This window comes from Apium graveolens, chromosome 8, assembly GCF_009905375.1.
Source record: "Apium graveolens cultivar Ventura chromosome 8, ASM990537v1, whole genome shotgun sequence".
Classification (NCBI taxonomy): Eukaryota; Viridiplantae; Streptophyta; class Magnoliopsida; order Apiales; family Apiaceae; genus Apium; species Apium graveolens.
The window spans coordinates 159,549,524-159,575,459 of record NC_133654.1 but is presented as its reverse complement, the minus strand read 5'-3'; the positions used below and the strand labels follow the sequence as shown (position 1 = coordinate 159,575,459).

General features: G+C 33.9%; 1 protein-coding gene across 1 annotated transcript; it reads left to right on the top strand.

Moving 5' to 3' along the window:
- Nucleotides 1–5,031: 5,031 nt before the first annotated feature.
- LOC141677045 (cysteine synthase, chloroplastic/chromoplastic) lies at nucleotides 5,032–22,936 on the top strand. Its single transcript, XM_074482779.1, has 10 exons — nucleotides 5,032–5,309; nucleotides 7,479–7,588; nucleotides 7,990–8,047; nucleotides 9,742–10,005; nucleotides 13,131–13,268; nucleotides 13,507–13,558; nucleotides 13,651–13,730; nucleotides 17,732–17,791; nucleotides 20,966–21,046; nucleotides 22,576–22,936. Exons 1-10 carry the CDS (start codon nucleotides 5,115–5,117, stop codon nucleotides 22,666–22,668), a joined length of 1,131 nt encoding a protein of 376 aa, XP_074338880.1. The 5' UTR covers nucleotides 5,032–5,114; the 3' UTR covers nucleotides 22,669–22,936.
- The last annotated feature ends 3,000 nt before the right edge of the window (nucleotides 22,937–25,936 follow it).

The window sequence follows — 25,936 nt, the reverse complement described above, 5'->3', positions numbered from 1 at the left end:
TATCCAGACCTTGGTTGTGCCTGAAGTAATTCTTTAGAAGCTCCAACAACAACTAATCCATCAACAACACCTGTTACTGATGCTGCTCAAAATCCAGACTTCTCTTCTACACCTTCTCTGCATCTAGATGCTGATGATCAGATTATAGGTGAGCATCAGGATATGGCTGTTGATCAGAACTTAGAACCAGATCAGCAATTAGAGGATGCTGAAGCCTCCATTGCTACCCACACTGTTGTTTTATCAGAAGATACTGATTCTGTAAGTTCTGATGCTGCAAATGCTGGAGATACTGGTGATGCTGCTCCAAATACAGATGCTGATGAAGCAGGTCCTTCAGGACATGCTCCTCAACAAACTATTCTTAAATCAGAACTTGTTAAGAAGTTTGTTACCAGAGAAGCACCAGTGCCTTGGAGTGAAACTCCTGCAGGACAGGAGTGGACTAAGGAATGGAACTCAGTTTCCTGTGTTCCAAATGCAAAGCATCTGGCTGAGCACTTGACTAAAGCTGATGAAATGTTAAATTCTGATGATTTCAAAACCCAGTTTAGAATCACTGCATTGAGTACTAAACATCTACAAGGTCTCCATTCAACTACTTATGCAGAGCTACACAAGATTCAGGAAGAATTCGTCAAACAGGACCAAATTCAGAAAATTGACAAGAAAAAGTTCTTCCAACCTACCTTTGACAGGATTGCTTATATTGAGAAGACTCAAGAGAAACAACAAGCCCAGATTGATGATATTCTGAAAAATCAAGCTTCTCAGCAATCTCAACTTACTGAAATCCAAGCCTCAGTGGAATTGCTTGTCTCTCTTCTACTACCTGCTGATGCCAAAAAGGGGGAGAAAGTAATTAAGTCCAAATACAAGATTGGCAAGACACTGAAAGGGAAGGATGATGAAAAGGATGATCAAGGAAACTCTGGAATGGGTAGAGGTCATAGTCAAGGTAGAGGTTTCTCATCATGAAAAGCTGAAATTACAAGTCACAGGACAAGTTCTGATACTGGGAAAAGAATTAGTTCTGCTACTGGTAAAAGGATAAGTTCTGATGAACTTTTAGATCTTGATGAAGAAATGTCAAGACAGTTATTTCTTCAGGAAAATCCAGGAATGGACTTGGAGAGTTTAATGGAAGAAGAAACCAGACTTAAATCAGAAAAAGTCATATCTAAATCTGAAGCTTCTGGTAAAAAGACACTTCCAAAAATCAAAGGCATTGTGATAAAAGAAAGGACAAATACTGAAGCAACATTGGCTAAATCACAACCGCAGATAGATCCAAGATCCAAGGGTAAAGAAAAGGTTGGTGAACCTATCAAGGTTTATGTGCCTCCTGAGAATGAAGAAATCACTGATGAAAATGATGATCTTGCTCTGACTTCAAGAAAAGTTCTTAAAACAACCTCTGACATGGTTCAAGTTGTTCAGAGTCAAGAGACAAAAAGTTCTGATATTTCGAAGAAGCAAGTAACCTCTGACATAGCTCAAGTTAACTTGATATCAGAAGTTAGACCAAAGACACTCCTACTAGGATTCACTAAAGCAAAACAGACTCAACCTTTGAAGACTGATGCAAGTGGTTTTGAAGCAAGAGTAGTTACTGGAAAGGAAGCAAGAGATAAAACTGGATTGAGAAGTGCTGATGAAAGAAGAATACAGAACACTACCAATGATCCAACTTCCTTGAGTAAACCAGGTATTGGAGCAACTCCTGAGAGATTGAATCAACTGGAATCTGTACAAATGGTTTACCATACCTACTTGAAAGAACACATCTTGTTGTACTTCATGACAGATGGTAGGGTTTATCATATAAGGCAAAATGCCATTCCATTGAAGTATTTTGAAGAATTGGAGCATGTACTATTCTTACTTCAAGTGGATGACAGATTGACAAGAAGTGCTGCAAACTATTTGAAGGATCAGATTCAGAGACAGAAAAGGCTTTATTCTGTTAAGTCTGACAGCACATATGTTCCAAAGTACAGAGATCACAAGGGTGATATAGTTGAAATGAAGCCCAACACTGCTAAAATTATAACTACCTTTCTGGGTTACAGGGCTGTGGAATTCAATCTTGAGTCTGATAAAGCTTATTTGGTCAGACTGGATCAGGATATAAGAAAAGCAAAGATTAATGATCTCAGGGCTGCAATCTTTCAAATTGGTGAAGATAATGCAGAGCTTAAAGATGCTAAAAGGAGGATGATTGATGAACTTCGATATGCTGAGAGATGTTTGTTGAAGAACTATCTCAGAACAACTCCTGACATCAGAGAGATCAGAAGATGAAGCCAAGTCAAGATCTACAACTGCTTAAATTCTGATATTTGTACAGACTGAAGCTGTTATCAGAAGTTAAATATTGGTAAAGCTTTAAGGACTGTAAGTTGTAGTTATATAGTCTAATTCTCATGCATTTGTACTTAATGTTTTTGACATCATCAAATATCTATTGAACTTGTATATTATGCTAATTTACAAGTTGGGGGAGATTGTTAGATATATTTGATAATGTCATGGCTAATATGATTTATGTTTAGTTTTTAGATCTTACTTAAACATGATAAATCAGTACTTACTGGAAGTCAGGACTTAAGGATATCAGTACTTATATTATCAGGAGATAATCATCAGAAGATAGATATCAGAACTTAAGTGCTGAAGGATGTTCAGATAAGGACAACAGTTGTTTAAAGGAAAGAAGATCGAGATAAACATAAGAAGAGATATGAATGAAGAAGGAATTCTATGAAAAATAGAATACTTGGAAGAAAAGATATCTGATTGATATATTTTAGGAAGCAGAATTATATTCCATATCAATTAGCGATTATCTTGTAACTGTGTAGTATATAAACACAGACATAGGGTTTACACTATAAGTGATATCATATTCGAGAAGATTATTCATTGTAACCCTAGCAGCTTTCGTGATATTTGTTCATCACTGAGAGGTAACAGTTTCATACTGTAACAGAGTTTATAGTTTCAATAAAGTTTATTTTCTGTTACTTGAGATATTAAAGTTCGATTTGATTGTACTTTACACTGTATTCACCCCCTCTACAGTGTGTGTGACCTAACAGGTTTGATCATAGAATTTATCCTTCTTTAATCTTTATCCTCTTTTACGCGTACCGGGTCACGTTCAACCTGACGGCCCGACGCTCAGCGTTTCGATTGCGCTTCTCATTATCATTATCAATCAACACGTCACTTAGGACGAAATACTTTATTCAAACATTCAGTTCATTCAATCACACATACTTTACATTTTATATTCTTTATCTCCCTATTAGGACGGGTTCCGTTCTACCTGACGGCCCGACACCACAGCTTAACTTCTAAGCTGACTCTTTAAATTGGAACGTTTTTATTTACGTTCCCATACTCTAATATACAGAAAAGACAATTAATCATCACTTAGTCACATAATTATAATCACATCACATAACACATACTTTATTAACTTAATTACGTCGTAAAATTCTCAGTCGTCACATTTACATCTTCAGTTGACTTGTAGATATCTCTGAGACTTCTCTATAAGCCATTTTGGACTTCTCGATAAGCCATTATGAACTTTTCGAATGACTTTTCGATATAACTTGATCTGTGACTTGTCGATATCTTGACTTAGAACATTTTTCATAGAAAAGTTTTATTCAACTCTAAGCTTCAACACTTTTCTCTGAGCATGATAATGGGTTGATCTTCTCTCAGAGTTCATTTCTTAGCTTGAATCCGTTCACAGAAAAATACTCCGGTCTAATCTAATAACCTTTTTACAGACTCAAGAAATATAATACAACATATAAAATTGATTATCAAACAACTAAATCTCAGGGTTGTCAAAGTTACTTAGTCTTGTTATTATACATGCATGTCTTGCACAACATTACCAGCTGCTATCTCAGAAAAATAGTCTGCGTTTATGCCGGGAAGGAGCATGACAATCAATGTACTAATAGCTTTTGAGACGATTCATTACATGAAAAGAACGAAAGGAGATCATGAGGGGGAGATATGCTAAGAGAAAGAGGAGTCCAAAATTCGATTATCTGCCCGGTTTGCAATGTTGATGTAGAGCATGTTCATCATTTATTTTTAGAATGTCCGTATGCCAGAAGCTGCTGGAATTATAAATGAGGAGAACACGATACTACAGAGGTGGAGCACTTTTCCGAGTGGGTGTTGGAGAAACTGAGTAATGCAAATGGAGCCAAACTTGTATCGATGGTACAAACTCTTTGGGGCATCTGGTTTGCGAGGAATAAAAGAGTTTGGGAAGGTAAATATTTGACACCATATATAATAATGAATTTAAGTTCGAGGATGGTCACCGAATGGCAAAAGACACATCAAAGAGCCAAACATGATGGGAGTAAAAATCATCAAAAGAAGAATGTAGTAAAATGGCAAGTTCCAGAATTGGGTTGACAATGAACGTAGATGCATCAATCCATGAAGGCAACTCATCATTTAAGATGGGTATGGTCATGAGGAATGACAGATGTGAGTTTATAGCTGGAGCACAAAAAAGTATATAAGGAGCGATTTCGGTGGTTGAGGCGGAGGCAACGGAGATGTATGAAGCATTGCAATGGATCAAAATGATAAAGATTTAGAATATTGTGTTGGAAGCTGACTCGCTTAATGTGACAAATGCGCTAATGAAAAATGTAAATTACTATTATGAGGTTGGTATTACGTTGGATGGATTTCAAGAGATGTTAAGTAAAAGAACGGATGTGAGAATTTAACATGTTTGGAGACGACAAATATGATAGCTCATAATATAGCTAAACTTCCTTGTTTGTTTAGAACTCGTGAATACGTTTGGTTCGCCTCCTTGTGTGTTGCAGTTTATTGTGGCTGATTATTCTAGAATTTAATAAAATTTTCTTTTTCAAAAAAAAAAAGAATTATTTTATTATTAAATTTTGACCTTTTTTAATAATTTATCATGTTATTATAAATTTGGATTAAATTGACAAAAGTATTTATCGAGACCCCCTGGCGCACTGCAGATAGTCAGTCCATCACTCTACCCCATCCATTTCTGACTTGAACAGATAGATAGATATACACCGAAACAAATGGCTTCTCTGATGAACAAACCCTTAACATCTGTATACAATACTAAATCTGATTTGTTTCTTCAACGCAATTCTTTTCAACCTAATTTTCTCAATTTAAAGAAGCCTTTTGTTACTTCTATCGTCTGTAAAGCTGTTACTACCACGCCAGACTCTCAACTTAAAGCTCTCAATATTGCTGATGATGTTACTCAGGTAATACACACACTTCCTTGTATGTATAATTCACTACACTATTTACCCGTGTTTGTCTAAATTGGTTGTTAATTGGTTCAGCTTGTTGTCCTCTTTGAAAATGTGTTGATTAGCACATCATTTAAATGTTGAAATTAGGAATTTGTTGATCTGAATGTTATACTTTGAGTTTACGAGACTCGGTTTTCGGTTTATTGCTTCAGTTTGACGTTCTGTATAAAACTGTGTTAGGTTTGTTGATTTGAGTATTAGTAAGACCTAAAATGAGGTGATGGCACTAAGATATTTGGTTGATTATATAGTTTGTAGAAAATGAAGCTCAGATGATATATTAACCTTCTTTTATCAACATTTTGATATAACATTCAGTTGTTTACTTGTTCATAGTTTATGCAGTTTATATTCACTATGTTCTTTGATCGTAATGTTGCTGAACATGATGATTAGGTGATATTTAGACCTCCATGTATGTATTATTCACGTAGTTACTGTTTTATTTTGCTTAATTGGTGCAGTTTGTTGTAATGTATTGAACTGTTTTGTGTTTGTTGATCTTCATTTTTATGAAGACGTAAATTTAGGTGGTGAATACAACTCGTATGTATATCTCACCACAATATCAAGTCGTTTATATAATATTTAATGATGTAGCTCAGACGATATATTCACCTTCTTTATATGTCACTGCAGTTTTCAGTTGTTTACATTTATTAAAAGACATAGCTCAGGTGATATATACACCTCTTTGTATGTATGATCACTACGATTTACAGTTTTTTGTTTATCTAATTGTTGATTGTTCCTGTTTTTTGTGCTGTACTAAAAGTGTGTAATTTTTTGTGGTATTCACTTCCTTATTATATATCTCAATATGATTTTCAGTTCTCATTATTTTGTTTGATGATTAGTTCTATTTGTTGTACTGTATAGTAATGTGTATTTTTGTGGATCTCAAAATTTCCGAAGATGTAACTCTGGTCATATATACACTATTGAATGTATATCTCAATACAATCTGCATTTTGAATTACTTGTTTGATTGTTAATTGGTTAAATCAGTTGTACTCTATGTTATGTTTGTTGGTCTCACTATTGTGGAAGATAGAGGTGATATTTCAAATCAAAACTTATTATTAAACAAGACTCGCCCTCCCTCAATATATGGGGTTTTTTTTATTTATTTAAAGCACGATCAATATTGTAAATAGTATAAGTCAAATTCATCTTAAAAACTTAGCAATGTATAACCCAAGGTTATCACGGCGCCAAGTCGACCCTCGACGCCCGAGTACCTTCGTAAAGACTAGTCGATAAGTCGCTCGACTAGTCGTAAAAAGTCGACAAAATGTTCATTATACATATAATTACTCGATTTAATTTATAATATAATTGAACATGATAGTTTTATAATTAAAATTAAAAGTAATAGAATAGTAAGTTCAAAATATGCACGGTACACCATAATTATTGTTATGAAGACCCCAAGACGGGTTACAAGACTCTTGGGCAACCTTCACGTCAACTAGTCGACGACAAGTCGGGCTTCGAGACTCTCGGCCCATGAGTACCTTCGCGTCGACTAGTCGTCTTCGTGATAACAATGGTATAACCCATTAAATAGAATGTAGACGTGTGGAAGGGAAGAAAGGAAGTGAGCGGGTTAGGGAAATTAGGATTGAAGGGAGAAGAAAATATAAGGAGAAAAGGGGAAGTAAAATACGAATGAAAAAACTATAGAAGATTAAATTTAAAAACGGAAGTAAAAAAAAAGAAAGAGCATTTGAATCTGGGAAGAAAGAAGAAACAAATGGGAGTGAGATAAAGGACAAATAGCAGAAGGAATAATTTTTTTCCAAAAATATTTAAGCCTTGTTCTTGAATAGCTATTAAGGCACTAATGAATTGTGACTTTTGCCTGTGATCTAGTTTGAAAAGATGCACTTTGTTTTAGGCTAGACAAGCGGTAGACGTATGATTTGCCTCACGAATTTTTATTTTCCGAAACGTAACTTCTGTCGGTAGTATTATCACAATTTTATTTCGCACTGTCAAATGAACTAATTACTTCAAGCTCCTCCTTACTCCTCACTGTTCATTGTTAATTTCTTGCAACTGAAACCAAAGTAGTGTAAACTCATTGAATATGTTTCTCTTTATTGCATGTGACAGCTTATAGGGAAGACTCCGATGGTGTACTTGAATAATATAGCCAAGGGTTCAGGTGCAAATATAGCTGCCAAGCTTGAAATTATGGAACCATGTTGCAGTGTGAAGGACAGGTTAGAATTATCTTTATGTTGGTTCTGTTTAAGGCCAATGACTATCATCTTTGATTATTGAAAATTGTACTCCCTTAATATTGCTAGGTTTTAGCATTAAAATGCAATCCAGATTATGTGATTCATCATAAGTTAGTCATCTGGTGTTTGGCGATACAGATTCTGTGCAACTACTTGTAAATTATGATTTATCTATCACATCTGATACTCAAGCTATGGTCTCACATTAAGATAAGTTTAGTGGTCACATGATTTTCTTTTGTAGATGGAACTATGTCATTGAGTCTTATAAAACCGATGTTAAAACCGACAATATGTAGTTTTTTATTAGTACAAACTGGAAGGAGTAAGGACACATAAGAAAACCTGGATTTTTTCTTACAGATCTCTTACAATTTCAGGATTGGTTACAGTATGATTGTTGATGCTGAACAGAAAGGACTAATAACACCAGGGAAGGTAATTAAATGATGCACTATTTAGAATTTAATATTATAGTTTCTATTTGTCGTCCGAATAGTGTAACGATCTGGATCTACAACTGGGAACAAGAAAGCACATGTCTATGGTTTTCTGAAACCTGTAGAGTTCCAGAAGAACAAGAAATGAGAAATACAGACAGGTTGAGGAAGATTCCTGGAGCGATTATAGGACAAAACTTAGACATTTATAGGACAAAACTTGGAGTCCGAGAAAATACAAGATTTGACTCGATACAACACAAAGATGTTTTAGATTGATGGTCTCTGCAGTTGTGAGAGTTTACAGTTATTTTTTTTTCTTAAGATTCATCACCGGATTGATTGGATTGATTAGTGGCCATATAAAGTTTGGACATTTGACTGTTTAAGCACCTAGAAGGCTAGAACTATGTTTTTTTTAATACCGTGACTAGTTCTGTACAAGCTTTGTTATATATTCTTTGGAAAAATGATGTGAAGAAAATAATATCTCTTGATAAGTGGATAAGTTTTTATTAGCGTCTTGTACACTCAGACTGGCTACATGAAATATTAAAAACTCTTGTTACTATATTAACTGCATAGATTGAGGTAATCTTTCCGGCCTTGTAAAAATGTCTGATGGTAGTACATTCTGTCCACTGGGTTGCTTTTTTATAGCCACCGAGTTAAATGTACTCTTCTGAAAAGCCTTGTAGGGTAAATAGTTACTGCATCTTTGTATTGCACAACTACTTGGTCCGGCCAGGCTGCGGGGGTGTGCCATTTGGAAATTGCATCTTTTCACTATTACATGTACAGAATAGGTTGGATATCGTATATCCAGAGAAGATTACTTCTTTGTTTTTCTTTTTTTTTTTACAAACCTTTGGCAATTGGTATCCCAAGATGCTGTGTTTAAATTCTTAGTACTTGGCCCAATATTTTTATTAAAATATACTAAATTTTATTAAAGCAAAGTCATGAATTGGTTGCTGATCTAGTTTCATATTCCAAAAAAGATAAGCTGTAGAAGAGGTGCTCTGCAATATGGTGTCCCTGTGTGGAGCTAGAAAGCATGTTAAACCCTCTGAATCCATAGCATTGGGGGGTTATATATGGTGTGCGTGGCATTTGTTTCTTCTGTCTGGAATGTAGTTTATGTAGCTGAAAAAAACAGAGAATCCTTTTACAATGCTATACACTACGACCTAAATACTCCCTCTTCGAAAATATTAGTCTTTTGACTTTTCTGCACGTACTTTTTAAGAATTTTGACTATATAGTTAAAAATATTATTTTTTAAAATTTCTGTTTGTAAATAAAAATATTAAACTAATACTTTTATTCACAAAAGAAATATTAATTTTTTTTTGACTATGTGGTCAAACCTCTTAAAAGTACGTGTAAATAAGTCTATCGACTATTATATCCAAACAGAGGGAGTACCTGAACAACTAATAAATAACCAAGCCCACTTTGTAGGTTAAGAAGTTCTATCACATCTTCTATATGCAAAGACAGCTGGTTTGTCGGTTTTAATTTTTTTTCGGAGTATCTGTTTGTTGCTTACTTGCAGTAATGATGAGATGAGATTGAAACTCATTTTTTTTTAAAGTATTACATCAAGCCTTCCTCTTACATACACAATTGAATTGTAGTTTGTTATTTTAAGTACTAGATGTTCTGTAATTGTATTCTTTACCTCTGTAGAGTATTTTGGTAGAGCCTACAAGTGGAAACACAGGCATCGGCCTTGCATTTATTGCTGCTTCAAGAGGATATAAGCTCATATTAACTATGCCAGCATCAATGAGTTTGGAAAGAAGGGTGCTTCTGAAAGCGTTTGGAGCAGAGCTTATTTTAACTGATGCAGCCAAAGGCATGAAGGGAGCACTTTCAAAAGCAGAAGAAATTTTAAATAGCACACCGGGCGCGTACATGCTGCAACAATTTGACAACCCTGCAAATCCCAAGGTTTGTCCTTGTTTCAGCGTTTGCAGCAACAGTAACATGTGTGCTTTCTACTATGTTTATTCTTTATCCTTATGTTGCAGAATTGAATTAGCAAGTCATGGCAAAATAATATATTTTCGATGCGCATCTAAATTTTTAAAATGATTAGCTTTTTTACATAATAATCAGATAATCAGGTAGCTGTTTACCTATTCTTCACAGAATACTCTCTTTACTGATTCCTGATAAAAGGATGCGAAGAGTCTGTGTTTGTGTGTGTGTAACAACTTCGATATGTATTAGAAAACATTGCTATTGATGGTTAGCATCTTTGTGCTGCAACTTTTAATATTATGAGGATTTTATAATGTAATAAACTTATAATTTCATTGCAAAAGCCCTGTTTACGAACTTGTGTCCACTCCCCGCTGCGCCAACCTTAGTGGAAAAAAAAGTGACTACACGTAAAGAAGGTGCAATACTACTTTGTAGTGATGATGGTCTGCCGTCTGTGTTATCTTGAAATAAAATTGGTTAGTAATATAGTGAATAAATTACAACTTGTGTACCTCATTTTGATCATATTATTAGGTGTGTACCTACTATTCATGTAATTATTTTTTATGTACCTCAAGTTTCCATAAGCGTGCAAAGGGTGTACCGTTAAATGTGACTTAACGGGTTCATTTGCATGCACTTTTAGCTCTGAAGTATGAACGTGTATACACTATAACCACTGAAATATGCCGGGCATGATGACCTCGTTAATATGACTCAGAACGGAGGGCTAATATTTAAAACCTGCCCAAAAATCTTCAAAATAAGTTAAATGGAACAGCATGAAGCCCTGATTCTACAGTTTCTATGTTTGTTCTTATGATTGAATTAGAATGACTCCTTGACGTGATCGTTTTTCTGCTTTGATCTTGTGTACTGTAAGCTGCCAGCCGTGTTTGCATCAGAAATCTGCAATTGACCATACCATCACAGCCCATTTGCAGTCCGAAGTACAGTAAATGGTCTGAAATGTTGTTCTCCGACAATGACCTGCAATATTAATGAATTGTGAGTACTCAAGTTAAACATTTTAAATAAGGGAATATAATCTGGATACTGTTCTAAACCTCTGGATACTACATAATCAGGAAAACGATCGCGCAATAGGTCTTTTACAGAGCATAGAGTATGTTTGAGCACCTATGTATTGATAATATTTGATAAAAACATTTGATCTTGATATCTTTAGACATAGTATGAAGATGTTGTATTCACATTAGAATGAAAATAAAGTTCATAGGTATATTCCTGAAGGAGGCTCCTAAAGGAAGCCTACTGGAGAGATGGACTGGGAAGATGCATAATGAGAATATATGATCACTAATATATCAATCGGGTTCTCAAATTTTTGTGGTAAAGGATATCACCGAAGTTACAAATGTGAAACAACCTAGTATTATATATATAAGTCACAATAATGATGCAGTCATAGCATTATATATATATATATGTATATACACACACACACACATAGTAAAAATTATTAATTGCAGTCTTAGCAAGATGTGCTTCAGTTAGAAATAAGCCAAATTCAAAAGAATATCAACTCAGGTTTGAAATAAATTCAGAGCACAAAAAAATACAAGTTATTAGAATGGAAACCTGCTCAGAACCAAATATTGTGTTCCTAATTACGGAAAAAGAACGGAGTCTAAGTTCTATTTTAGCAACATAGATTCAACTTTAAAAGGAACCAGTTTGGTGTTAGAATTTTGGGCATGTTTCCGATATTAGCCCTCTGTTCTATGTCAAATACACGAGTTCATCTTGCCCAATATATTTCAGTGGTTATAGTCTACACATATTCATACTTCAGTGCTAAAAGTGTATGCAAGTTAATGCCGTTAAAGTCACATATAACAGCAGGTGCAGCCTTTGCATGCTTTTGGAAACTTAAGGAAATTAATATAATGAATAGCAAGTAGGTACACACCTTGCAGTACGGTCAAATTCTTGCCGCACAAGTTTGAATTTAATCTAATAAAGCTGTATGGTCAAAGGAAACCACTGTTACATCTGGTGTATGCAGTCAGATAAATTGCAATTTGCTTCTGTAACACCATACTAGTAATTTTTTTTTTACATTCCCCTTGGAAATGTGTGAATGATCTGTTCTCCGAACAAGTAACTTGTTCCTCATTGTTTATTTACATTTCTATAAAGAAGCTGGCCAGGGGACCATCTGATACATGCACATTTTGGTTTTTAATTCCAAACTTGTGACGTGTCCCGGATTGATGCAGATTATCTTTTTTATAGAACATTGCGAGATCAATTTCTTTCTTTTCTATTTATTTGAACGAGAATGCTGTTTCGTCCAATACATATTTGAAAGGTTCAATTAGTTGTTAGCCTATCCATTATACAACGATACTTCAATTAATCTTTTTAATCTAGAACAGAACCGTGAATCTCTGGAATTATAGAAGTGACTAAAAGTTTTTTATTTTTCAAAGAGCATCTTGTATTTATAAACATTGGGGGCAATATAATCCTTACATGAAGGCCATTCTATTCAACTTTCAGGCATTAAGATGCGTTTCAGACGCGGATGATTATCATATCCAATTACCACCTGTCTTTGCTCAATGGATACAGATACAAAACACCCATGCTTTAGCACCCAGTGCAACGGCGCCGGGTCACATATTTTAACATGATTGATAGCATCATTTACCCCAAAGTTGAACTGCTTGGATCAATTGTCATTATGTAATCAGCATATGATAAGGTGTATGTGTCAGATTACATAGACTCGAAATCCCTAGAGTAGAAGTACACTGGGATGACTAGTTCTTAGATCAGTTCTGCTTTCTATTTCTAATCAGTATTCAGTATTCAATTCCCACCCCTGATACCTGATTGTGGTTCGAGTAATGAAGAGTTCATTGAACTATAACGGCTTGTAATTTAAATCATTCACATGAAATATTAGGGCTCCTTGATGCCAAGATTTTCTCAGCTGATACGACATAGTTTTATCTCTCTTAAGATGAGAAGCCATTCTGTTGTCTTCTACAGTGATTTATTGCGCAAACTGTCATTCTTAACTTCATTCAGTAGGATTTTACCCTCAGTTGTTTTTTCAGATACACTATGAGACAACTGGTCCAGAGATCTGGGAAGATACAAGTGGCAAGGTTGACATTTTTGTCGCTGGGATCGGAACAGGTGGCACAATTACTGGTGTTGGTCGCTTCCTAAAACAGCAGAATCCTAGTATTAAGGTTATTAGTTTTCTTTGAAAAAGATCATTTCTGGCTTTATTCATGTCATATTATGCACATACGAATTACTATATTATGACAGAAACCATGTATCATATATGTGTGCTTTGTACATATTTAATATGCACACAAGCATATACGTAGATGGACAGCCTGGAGTTGCAAAACATATCCATGTCCGGGTCAGTTTTGTCATTCTCACGCTTTATTTAATCTACATACATTTGTATTCAATCAGGTAATTGGTATCGAACCTACAGAAAGCAACATACTCTCGGGTGGAAAGCCCGGTAAGATTGAAGAATATTTTCCCTTCACATAGTTTCAGTTAATCATTGTTGCATATTTTTTTTTTTTTTGTAATCATTATCTGATAATGTAGGCCCTCACAAGATTCAAGGGATCGGAGCAGGTTTTGTTCCAGGGAACTTAGACCAAGATCTGATTGATGAAGTTATACAGGTTCTTATTTTATTTCATTTCATTTTGTTCTTTTAGATCTTGACTCTTATAATTTATATGTAACTTAATCACTTAGCATATGTAAATTCAAATGGAAATAATTTTATTTATTTAACATGTTGACATTTGTAAAGATAGGGTTGCTGTATTAATTCATGCCAACAATAAATTATTAAATAGGACCCCGGGGGCGGGGATAGGGCTTTTACAGAGATACTTGCATTTGTTGTTACTGCGATTCTGAGATGGTATACTTACAGCTGGGATACACATTTCTCAATGCGATGTTCAAGTCATGCCTTTCATTTTGTTTAATTATTAAGACTGGATATGTATTTTTTATTGGAGTGTTCCATGTGGATACCAGACTTCCAACAAACTTACAAATACATATTAAAAAAATTACGTTTTAATTTTTTTTTTTTGGGATATGAATTTTTAAAAGGCATATTGTATTAAAATAGGATACCCCATTGAACAATGTGTATCCCAATTGTTGGAATTGGGTGGTACACTAGGGATTTTATATATCTATTTAATTTTAATAAAAAACTGTTATTTTTTTTCATTTTTACACAGGGAGTAGGGTATTATAAGGGTAAGATGTGTACATACCTTACCTCTACTCCTAGAGCTGTTTAGGCATTTCGTCCTTTGAGATCCTTTTGGGAAGATTTTGAAATTTTGAAAATACCTGATACCTTTTAAAGGATGTATGATCAAAATCTGTTTATGCAGCAAGGCTTGCACTACTATAATGTGAGAGAGCTGCGTTGCTTGAATACTTAATACTCTCTGCAATTGGGAGTAGTTTTACTATTTCTTTCGATTACTGCTTTTAAAATTGTTTAAAAATTTAAAGGTCACTATTTTTTTAAAATTAATCTACTGTAAGTTGGTTGAAAAACTAAATGCTCTATAGGTACTTATCTCGGCAACATTATTAACCGTTCAGTGTATTCAAAAGAAAGGAGAAATTTTGAGGATTCATTAATAGCCTGGTAGCAAGGCTCCTTCTCCCAAGTCCCATTCCCTCGTCACCCAGGTGATTGGTTTGACTCTTCACCCCCTCCCCCGTACTAGAAATTTAATGTACTGGATATGTGTGTGCGGGTGTAATTTGCTCAAATAAAAAAAAGGAAGATAGGAGAAATATTTTTAAAAGCAAATGAAGAGAAAGAGTTGAGAAATAAATTGGAGTAAGTTACCTCGGATATTGACGTCTTGTTAAGTTGTCTCCATTATATTATTTAAAAATAAATTTGCAGAGTTAATTTTTGAAGTAAAAGAGGTCCTTAACAAGTGTGGCAGATAAAAAAATTGGACGTATAATATAAAAGGAGGTGCTATTAGGGAAATAATTAAGGAAAAATTCAGACATGATAATATGGGTCAGGACCTTACAGTAATATGTTATACCAGCACACAACTGTTAGTTAACAAATGTTATTAATAGTACCTAATTAGTAGCTACTGAGAAGATTTAGAAGATAATATAACTAAATTATAGAAGAAAAATGAGACTATGAGAGATCAGATGAGTTTTAGAGAGAGAAACCCTATAATAGCAGGCAGGTATATTGAAATGTTGAATGAATTTAGAGATTAGAGTTTAGACAGGTCTTTTGAGATATTATCAATCAAAGTGTGAAATGAAAATACTAGTCTTATTTTTATAAGAAACTTACTACAAGAGTGGGCATTACGGAGCTTGTCTTTGTTATTTTGGTCAAGTCCCGGGCCCTCTTTTCATTCTAGGTTTTGTTGTATATGTTCTTGTTGTCAACAAGAGTGTGCATACACGTCAGTATATATTTCTTTCAACCTATATATCCGAAGTTTGTCTTTTCTATAGACTAACTAGCTTGCCTTTGTTATATTCTACTAGCTTAGAACCCGTGCGATGCTCAAATTTTTTAATATTATATAATTTTTTAAATATAAATTGAATTGCAACTATTATATGCGGAATTAGTTTATTCAAAAAAAAATTACATGATATGATTTGATAATAATTATACATATACGCATATATTTGCAAAAAAATCTAATTGTCCATATTAAATTGGTAGTACGACAATAACTATAAAATTTTTGGATAAGATGCCCCTTATGCACTATGTTACTCGGACTCGGCTAGAAGTGTCCGACATGGACACGTGTCCAGGTATCGGACTCGGCAACATTTTGAAAAATATACATGTTTTTGGCTTAAAATAAGTGTCCGAGTCCAAATGTCCATGTCCAAGTTTCGAGTGTCCGACACGGGTACTCGGAGGTAAAATGAAGAGTCCGAGTAACATAGCTTATGCATATTAAATGATAAGGATATAATTTGATATTACTAATTGAAATATATAGTATTTTTGTTATTTTTATGTGTGTTTACAAAATATAATTATTTTTTAATATAAAAGATAAGTTTTATCCGATGCAATAGCATACGAATCACATTTAGTTTTATCTTAATTTTTTTTATCTCGAGACCCATTATATTGACCAAATCCAACTAATTATATTTAGTTTGATTATTTTAGCCGAATCAATAGTAGTTATTAATTTGTTTTAGCCCGAAATCCATTACACCGACTAAATTCAACTACTTATACTTAGTTTGATTTTAAATTTATTTTAACCTCGACCAATAGTATTATTTAATTTTAATCAAGCTGAATATTGTATATTATTTTGTCTTATTTCAATGTAATTACACCGACGAACGAATTATCTATATTTAAGTTTTGAAAGAAGTATCATGAATAACATGGATACAAAAGCAATCTCGAACCGAAGTACTATATAAACCTAAATACAGTACCGACTAACCTACCAAATTTTTAATGTTTCGGCCTGTAATGCACGGGTGTTTTATTTTATTTATTTAACAAATGGTTATTAATTTGAAATAGTTAAAAAAAAATCAATTTGAAGTTCAAACCAAAAAAATACCGAGATTCATTTGATTTTATTTCGGCTCCATCTTGAATTCTATAAATCAGATTTTGACGTTTTTACGACCCACGCGAAGCTCACAAAGTAATGTTTAATTCAGTGATGGTTTAAAAATTTTGTCCAAAATATATTATCCAAAATTTGAAGATAAAAAATAATTACGAATTTTGTATTATCATTCTATTCAGTTTAGGATACCTACTTCTTTTTTGTTGAAATCATTGAAAGGGTAGGATATTCTATTCAATTTAGAATACCTACTTATAATTGGTTATAGAATATTCTTTTGTTTTAGATCCAACGGCTATGATTAATTTGTTTAAAGATCTAACAGTCTATATTAAATTGGTGGTACATGCACCATAACTACCAAAAATTTGGATAAGCTCCCCCTTATGCATATTATATAATAAGGATATAATTAACGTGGCTTATTGTTATTTAACAATTCGATCTTATGGGTGGAATATTATGTTAAAGTTTTAGTGTACAGGGATTTTTATGTAAATATATGTAATAGATTATTGATTGTTTATTTGTTGTTAAAAATTGGTTGATGCAAATCACTTAATTACTTTACATGTGTACTATTTTTAACATCCATACGATTAGATTTTTTAATTTTATACTGAATAAAATGTAATTCAAGCGCACTAATAGAAATTTTTTCTAGAGTGGCCTTTAAAACTCCATGTCCAATTCTCGGAATGCCAAATTCAAGTAAAGCTACAAATCTTTTTTACATAGTGGTGGTTATACTCCTTTTTAGTTGGAAAATGCATTCAGATTAAATTTTCATCTTAATAAATAAATAGAGTTCTATAATCTCATCCTCCATATCATTACTTGATCTATTGCCAACTTGCTGAAGTCTAAACAGTTATTATACTTGCATGTGCATACTGCTTGTAATTCCTGATTTAAAGTTATAAATTATATTCAAACAAAAGATATATGATTATATATGTTTGATATTGTTAAGTTGTGCAGTTATAAATTACATATGTATGTTGCTTGGTAAGAACTTGTTGATTTATGTTTCCTCGTAGATCTCTAGTGATGAGGCGATCGAGACTGCAAAGCAATTAGCACTGCAAGAAGGCTTATTGGTTAGTGCTTTGCCTACTGTTCTTAATATTTCTTTTTCTTTCTTTTTGTTCCAAGAGTATGCGTACAGTTTTAAGAGTACCATATCCTTGGTAAGTTTGCATGCGCCTTATAATCCGTAAACAAATGTGGCTGTAACTGTCAAGCTAGAGCTCAGAAAGGGCCCTTCTAGTGCTCTTCCTTTTCCATCCTTTTACACCTTTCCAAGGCTAAAAGTAGTAATTGAGATGTTAAAACTTTTTTCTCCTTCTGTATCATAGTTGGTTAGTCCAAATTTAGAATGGATTTGGTTCCTCGAATTGCATTTGTTCCATATTTAGCTTTTTTAAGTTATCACATTCACATGTATCGTGGCATGAAGCCCATACATTGGAGTGTACAACAACAAGCTCTTGCATTTGATTTTCAAGTTTAATTAAAGGTATTGTAACTGCCTCCTTTTTCTCTTTAGACTGTAAAGAAGCTGCATGGGTGAATAAAGTGTAGGCTGAAACGTGTCGGTTGTACAAGTAGGGAAACTTGATATTAAATTGGCGAGTAAATTTAAGTTTGCATCCCTCAACTTTGGCTTATTCTTACTTTAATCACCATTCTTTCTACCCATTAGTTGGCTCTCTCAACTTTGAATGCATCCCAGTGTACATCCCTTTCAGCATTTTTCTCTCAGAATTACGTAGTCATTTTTTTTTAACATAAAAAGGAAAAGACAGCTACCCCTCCTCTTCACCTCCCATCTTAATACCCCCACCACCTCCACCAAAACGTGTTTTCTTGATTCCTCCAATTCGACTATAATCAACCACCAAAACCCCGTTGACACATCCTCTTCAGCCCCACCACATTGCCTATTATCCTTCCCGCAATTTTTCCGTTGCACCATTTCCCACAGGCTACCTCCACCTCAAATGTTTTTCCATCCCCTCAAATTTCCAGTTCCACCACCACCCAGAACCAAAATCCCACACATCTCATCCAACCAGCCTTACAAAAACCTTATACGCCTACTCCCTTTTATCCAATTGCACTCCACCTCATCAAAATCGTTCGTTCTGAATTTTCAAGTTCTCCTATTACACCAGAAAAATCCCATCACCTCCTCGCCAACCTCTTCAAAACCCTTCTCTTCCCAATTCCTTCCACCACCTCCACCTCCAGTTTGTAACTACAACAATTCTCTATTGCGGCTTTTCGTTCATACTCTTTTCTCAACAAGTTTGATGATTTGAAACTGCAAAATATTTGCTCGAGTCTGTAGAGTTACAATTTAAAGGGATTTAAATTGGTAGTTTTTGTAAGTTACAGCTTACGAACTTCTGAGTTATCACATCAGAGAATGTGACATAAAGATAGACTGTGCTATTTGAGGGATGCCAACTACAATCTACTTCAAATTGGCTGGGAACCAGACCCATGAAGGATCCCCTCAAGGCCAACTTCAGGTCATCTTACATTTTGCCTTAATTTTGAATGTAACTGATGCAAGACAGCGGGTCAAAAAGCCCAAAGAACATATTGGGCAGCAGTACAATTGGCTTTGGAAGCCCATTTGTTACAATATTTTTAGAATAGGTTTACTTGTATTGTTATTCATATTATATGCTCGGACTCTTCGGAAAACCCAGCCGTACCCGTGTCCACAGGACACGACACTGACACAGACACTTGGATCCGGATCCGAATGCCATCTGGAAAATGGACACTTCATCTCAGAGAACATATCTCTAATTGTTTGTTATATACTATAATTTAATTTAAGTTTTGACATTGTACCTGTTATAAATTATATATATAATGAATATTATTTTACCCTTGTTTTTCAAAAGTTTATATACTATTTTATATAAAATGATAGGTATTTGTTTATAAAAAGTATCATATTATATAAAAAATAATAATTGCCGTGTCCAAATCCAAGTGTCGTATACTTATAAAACGTGTCCCCGAGTCTTTGATAATCGAGTTCGAAGAATCGGACTCTCAAATTTGTGTTTGTGTCGGATCCTTCTAAAAGAGTCTGAGCATCATAATAATTATTATATATTTTTGAATTTTGTTTTAATTAGGGAAGTAGATTTTATATAGATAATTTCAATCTTCAGCAGTGTGCTTATAATTGAGATTAATATATTGTGGTTTCCTGAAAAATCTCTTGTGATGAGTTATCTACCCTAACCCTAAAATCAGCCCCCATTCCCCCATCATGTACTAGGAAGTGGAACATATAGTTGACTTTTATGTTATAATTTGGACATTACTTATATAAGTAATATATTTAAATTTAAAATCCGGAGTAGACTTTAGAGATTCAACTTCCATTAATCAACCAGTCATTATATATGTGTATGTCTGCCATCTCTCGATATTTCCCCCAGTTACTTTTGCTGCAAATTATATTGTAGTACGGGTGGCATAATTAGCATTAATTAAAAAATGCAAGCAAACATTTTGGTTTAGGTTTTTTAGTCCAAGACCCCAAATATTTTTTTTTAAAGATATACGAACCAGGGAATCGTAGGCGTATGTTCTCTGCCTGCTGATGATTCTAAAGAACAAGTTTATACTTGTCTGTTGCTAACCAGAAAACTTTTAGTGGGATGGTTAAAATTTGTAAACATGGTCGGATATTTTTTCATTCAATGAATTTAAATGTCCTATTCATCCTGTTATTAAAAAATAAAGTAAAATATGCCTATTGTCATGTTTTCTGGTTATCAAACAAAAACAAAATGGCTATTTTCCTTGCTATAACCTAAGATTTTTTTTCCGTGTTTCATAATTCATTACTTAGTTGCTCTTTAATGTACGAAATTAATGAGCTACCGAAACTGTCACCTGTTGGTCCTTGTAGCATTGCATCATAATTCATAGTTCTGTTAGAAAATCCACTAGCATTCTTAATATCTTACTAGTCAGATATTGAAAGACTCTATGAGCCATTAGGGGCTATGTTAAATGAAATTCACACAGATGACCCTCCCCATCTGCAAAGGTCTGCTTACGTCGCACCCTCCCCATCTGCAAACCCTACTTCCAAATGGAACATACTGGCTATTTATGGTGTGGTTTGTCAGCAGTTTTTCGCCTATAATGTTAATTGTGCATATATTGAAATCATTTGCTGAAAGGCTTATTCTCTATACCCTTTAAGCTCATTCTCCTGGACATATATGTTTTAGGTGGGCATTTCTTCAGGAGCAGCAGCAGCTGCTGCCATCCAGGTCGGCAAGAGACCTGAAAATGCAGGGAAGCTTATCGCGGTATGTACATTATGTGTTGTGTCTTTCCATTGAAATTTCAAAGTGGAGTAACAATCAACTTTCAGTTCAAATGGGTTGTCCAGTTAAGCGAGTTCAATTGTGAAACCTTAAATAATAAAAAAGAGTCTGAACACGTACATTTCAAGAACTCCCTAACTGTAAATAATCATATTTGTTAGGTTGTACAGAATTATGTCTAATTTCACTACACTGAACCAAAATTCTGGGATATGCGAATAATTGTCCTAATATTGGTTGATCAATTCTGTTTCGGAAGTACATTTTGCAAATACTGAAGGATAGGTTTTTGTGATAATGGACAAGGGAGAAAGGAAATAAAGAAGAGCAATTCAGTTCAAACGCCTTAAAAACACAATCAATCAATAACGGGAATCGTGATATGACATAATTTGAGAAAGTGTGGTTATTGGTTAAAATAGAGATTCCAAAGCTTAACCACTTAGTATTATCCAAAATGAAAAAAGCTAGTTGCACTTGATATCTGCTTCCTAATAATCATCTGGTATCATACATGTATTCTAGAATCTGGTATCATACATGTATTCTAGAATATTCCCTATACAAATAGCTGACATCTAACAATAATGTGATTAGCTCCGCCTCCTGGTTCCTTGTCATTTTAGCTTGCATATTGATCCTTGCACATCCATAATTTAGCGGTTGTGATTTGATTGCTTATGTAATTGTTTAATTAATGGCATTCTACTTATGGTTTGTCATCAAGAGTGTTATCTTGGTCATGGAAGAATTCCCATCCAGGGCCTCCCTAAATAGAAAGTCAGTCACAAAATGATGGTGTATCTTCAATTTTGTCTGTCTCATCATTTTTGTTATTGGTTCACAACTCACCCGGGTTTTTCTGTATAATCTTTTCAATAAAGGAGTTGCTACTGGTGATTAATGTGAGTTAGTGTTCAAGTATGTTGTCTGTTTGTCCCTTTTTGCTTCTGATTTTTAGTATATTAAGAACTTGGAACATGGTGTTCAGAATAGAATACAAACTACTTTTATTGTCTATATTACTGACGAACGTTTTTTTAATTAGTTAAAAGCAAAAGAATATAAATTGCGAGGCTGTTGGATTTGTGTAGAGAGTAGGTTAATATTCTCAACTGTAGATTGTTTATGATTTTATTTATTATTACGCAGTAATACCTCCTCAGAGTTTCCATACTGTCAGCAAATATTTAATAAGAGTGACATGTTTGGACTGGATTCACTGAGCCATGCTATTGTTTTGGCATTGTCAACCATTACTGACTTGCTTATTTTCTTAGTAAAAAAACTTATAATTTTTTGGAATAAGTTTCTGAAAGCCGGCTGCTTGAATCAGCAATTGTAACCTGTTCCAAATTTGGTACAAGTTGGTGATGCAATTTTTGTCTGTATTGTCTGTATCCTGGAAAAGAGGTAGATATGAAGTCACTGGCCAAGCAATATAAATTGAATTATTGCATACAGTTATTACTGTAATATTGATTTCCGACTTGGTCATTCATGCTATGCAGGTTGTGTTTCCAAGCTTTGGCGAGCGATATCTTTCCACTGTTCTATTCCAGTCAATTCGGGAAGAGTGTGAGAACATGAAACCTGAGCCTTGAGGTTCTTTTCATTGTTTTGCTGATTGTGAGGAAACATCTTTTAGCGGCTTGCTTTATCTAGTACTGTTATATGCAATTTGTTTTAGGAAGATTTGTCCGTGTAAGTTTCAAGTCTCACTTTTTGTTTTACTTTTTGTCTCCTCGTTCTTGGGAAATTACCACACTAGGATATTTTGTATACTACATATCATATCAAGAGTTTGTGAACACAAAAGTGTAAATTTTAAGCAAGCAATGCACAAATAAAATCCACCGGAAGGCTTCTTGACGATCTTACCGAAAATAAGTAGATGCATCACAGGCATAACAGATCTTGGCTACACACTAAAAACCTTATCTTTTTGGTTTTGGTCTTGATTTGCTTGATTATTTGCGGAGTATCTGCTTTGCTTGATTATTTGCGGAGTATCTGCTTTGCTTTTGCCGTGTTTTTGTCAACCCATATGCATGTAAACGATCAAATAGACTCCGTTCTCTGGGCTCACGTCCCATCTACTATTACTATGTTTTCTGGGAACCCATGATGTGTAATAGAATATCAGAACAAGTAGATAGAATTCACTACATAGCTCAGGAGCATTAAACACTCAGATTAGAGTTATAAATTTTTACATCATTTAGAATAAAGTAAGTTAATTGAGGAATCTGAATAATGATTCCTTTTCCTCTCTTTTTACATGTTCATTTTAAAATTATATTTTGTCTCTTAATAATTTATTCTTAAGTCAGTTCATGTAAGTGAAATCAATTGTAATATATATATATATACACAGGATATAATAAAGGAGAATGCTAGTATATACAGGATATAATAAAGGAGAATGCTAGAAACCATTAAAAAAATGTTACAATTTTGTTTTCCAAATGCTGATGTCATGAGTAGCGTGTATATTTTCCTATAATACTAATATAGCACTTGAGTTTCGTCACTTGATCATGCCACATTATTTGAATAATATATTAGGAAAAATTTTGCTGGTGAGAAATTGATAGATAGCCACTTAAATGAGAATTGGTAAACAAGTAATCTGGGTTTGGAATATTGAAATTTTCAAGTCAAAGAGCGTTGAATGTCTCTATAGTTACCTGCAATCCAAAGTCCAAACTATCTCGCGCCTTTTTTTTTATATTGAACTTGATGTTTGCTTTGATGGAACAATTTTAAATATAATTGTTTAGCACAAACATTTTACCCATTACACGCAGCGATATGCCAAAAATGTTTGACAGATGTTTAATTAATATCCTAGCCGGAAATATTTAACCTCGTTCTCATCCCTTGTGGGTTCATAGTTTGATTCTGACTTTCCTCATTTTCCTCCAAAAAGCACTGTTGTTTTATAAATGATTAGTGCTAGTACGGGTAGCAATCTAGATGAAACCCCTGTGTAGAGAAACATTATATATACAAGGTTCTAGGCCTCCTTGTTAAGAGAACAAGAGATCCCAATCCTTACCGTTGATCAACTATAATTTTTTTTTTTTTTTTGACAAAATGCTTTTTATAAATTGCATCAACCAAAATTACAACTTAATTTCAATAGGAACAAAACTCCCATCGAAAAAAACACAGCCAGGATTAAACAAATAAACGAGCTAAGCAAATAGTCGCTTATGTTTTCAGACTGTTTAACATAATGAATCTCACGATTCTTTGAATGAAAAAAGATTAAAATAGCTTCCTGATCGATCATACATGCACCAATCCTGGAACTAGTAATATCACAAATGACCTTCACATACGCACCACCTGTAGCCCAATGTTCAGAAGCACCCAAGCTATCTACATGCCAAAAACCAGCTATAGACAAGCCGAGGGTGAAAGATCTCAAAAGATGAACACATTTTAGTTGTGAAAAGTAAGCTCTTGTAATAATCGACACCAGCCCAAATTTAATGCACGAAAAACAGATCTCCCACAAAACCACATAAATCATTTTCAAAGTAGCCAGATTAACCCAAGCATGACTAAGCAAAAACATAACAAACACTCCAAAAGGAGAGACAGATACACACTCCAAGAGGAGAGACACACAAATACCCAAAAAAAATGGGTTTTATTGAAAAGAAATCAACGAGAATAAAAAAGTGAAGGGATTGGGGCTTTCCACTGGAGAAAACCAGTAGAAACCCCTCGATTTACTTGAAAATTGACAAACCCTAGGAGAGGGTACAGAGGAGGGAGGCGGCTTCTGGCTTTTGGTGTTATCTTGATCAACTATAATTTAATCCAATATAAAATACTCTCTCTGTCCTGTCAAATTCTATACATTACTTTTCGGCATACTTTTCAATACTCCTTTAAAGCATAACTCTACAATATTTTTTAACTTTTTTTTCTGAATAAAAGTTTCATGTTTAAATTTTTATTCAAAAAAAAAATAAATTAAAAAATATTATGAAACTATACTTTAGAAAAAGTCTCGAAAAATGTGCAAATAGTAAACGTATGGAACTCCATGGGACGGAGGTAGTATACTATATAATGGCATTTTTGTGATTTGATTAAACATCCAGAGTGATTTGTTGGTGGCCCTAAATGTCGTTTGAGGGTTAAAAATGACTCTAAATGTCCCTTCAAAACGGTATATTGTGTAACTTTATGTAAAAGAAATAAAACGATACTTCGTATAACGTTTTGGCATTTTAATTTTTTTTTTAATGCGCAAAACGGTAGATAAAGTACCGTTTTGGTACAAAACGCTATATGATTTACCGTTTTAAGCCAAAACGCTACTTCAACTAACGTTTGCACATTATAATTTTTTTTCAAAAAAAATAAAGTACCAAAAGGGCACACTATATACTATTTTTCATTAAAAAAAACAAAACGTAAGACGAAGTATCGTTATAAAGTGATATTTTGGATCATTATTTTTAAAAATAATATTATTTTATCATTTAATATTCAAAAATGATAATTTGGTCCATTGACATGATTTGTTATTAACGGATCGTATTATACATGATGTATATGTTACAAAAGATGGAAATGATCATTACCATTCAATCATAATCATTTATAAAAAAGATAACTAACAACTACAATCATGCAGATTCTTCTAAGAAACAATCACACTGATTTGATTATGTTTGTCCAGTACTATATATCTTGCATATATTAATAGAAAAATTAAAGGATAAAAAAGAAGAACAATCCATACCCTAAACGTAGAACATTATTCATAACCCTGAACGCAGATTGATTGAAAAACCAGACGTGAGTTCTTCCATTATCATGTTTCTTTAATATCAGTTAGTAATAACC

Coding starts and splice junctions, on each gene's coding strand:
- LOC141677045 (XM_074482779.1), top strand. CDS start 5,115: ATGGCTTCTCTGATGAACAAACCCTTAACATCTGTATACAATACTAAA. Junction 10,006..13,130: donor ACAACCCTGCAAATCCCAAG/GTTTGTCCTTGT, acceptor TTGTTTTTTCAG/ATACACTATGAGACAACTGG. Junction 21,047..22,575: donor ATGCAGGGAAGCTTATCGCG/GTATGTACATTA, acceptor CATGCTATGCAG/GTTGTGTTTCCAAGCTTTGG.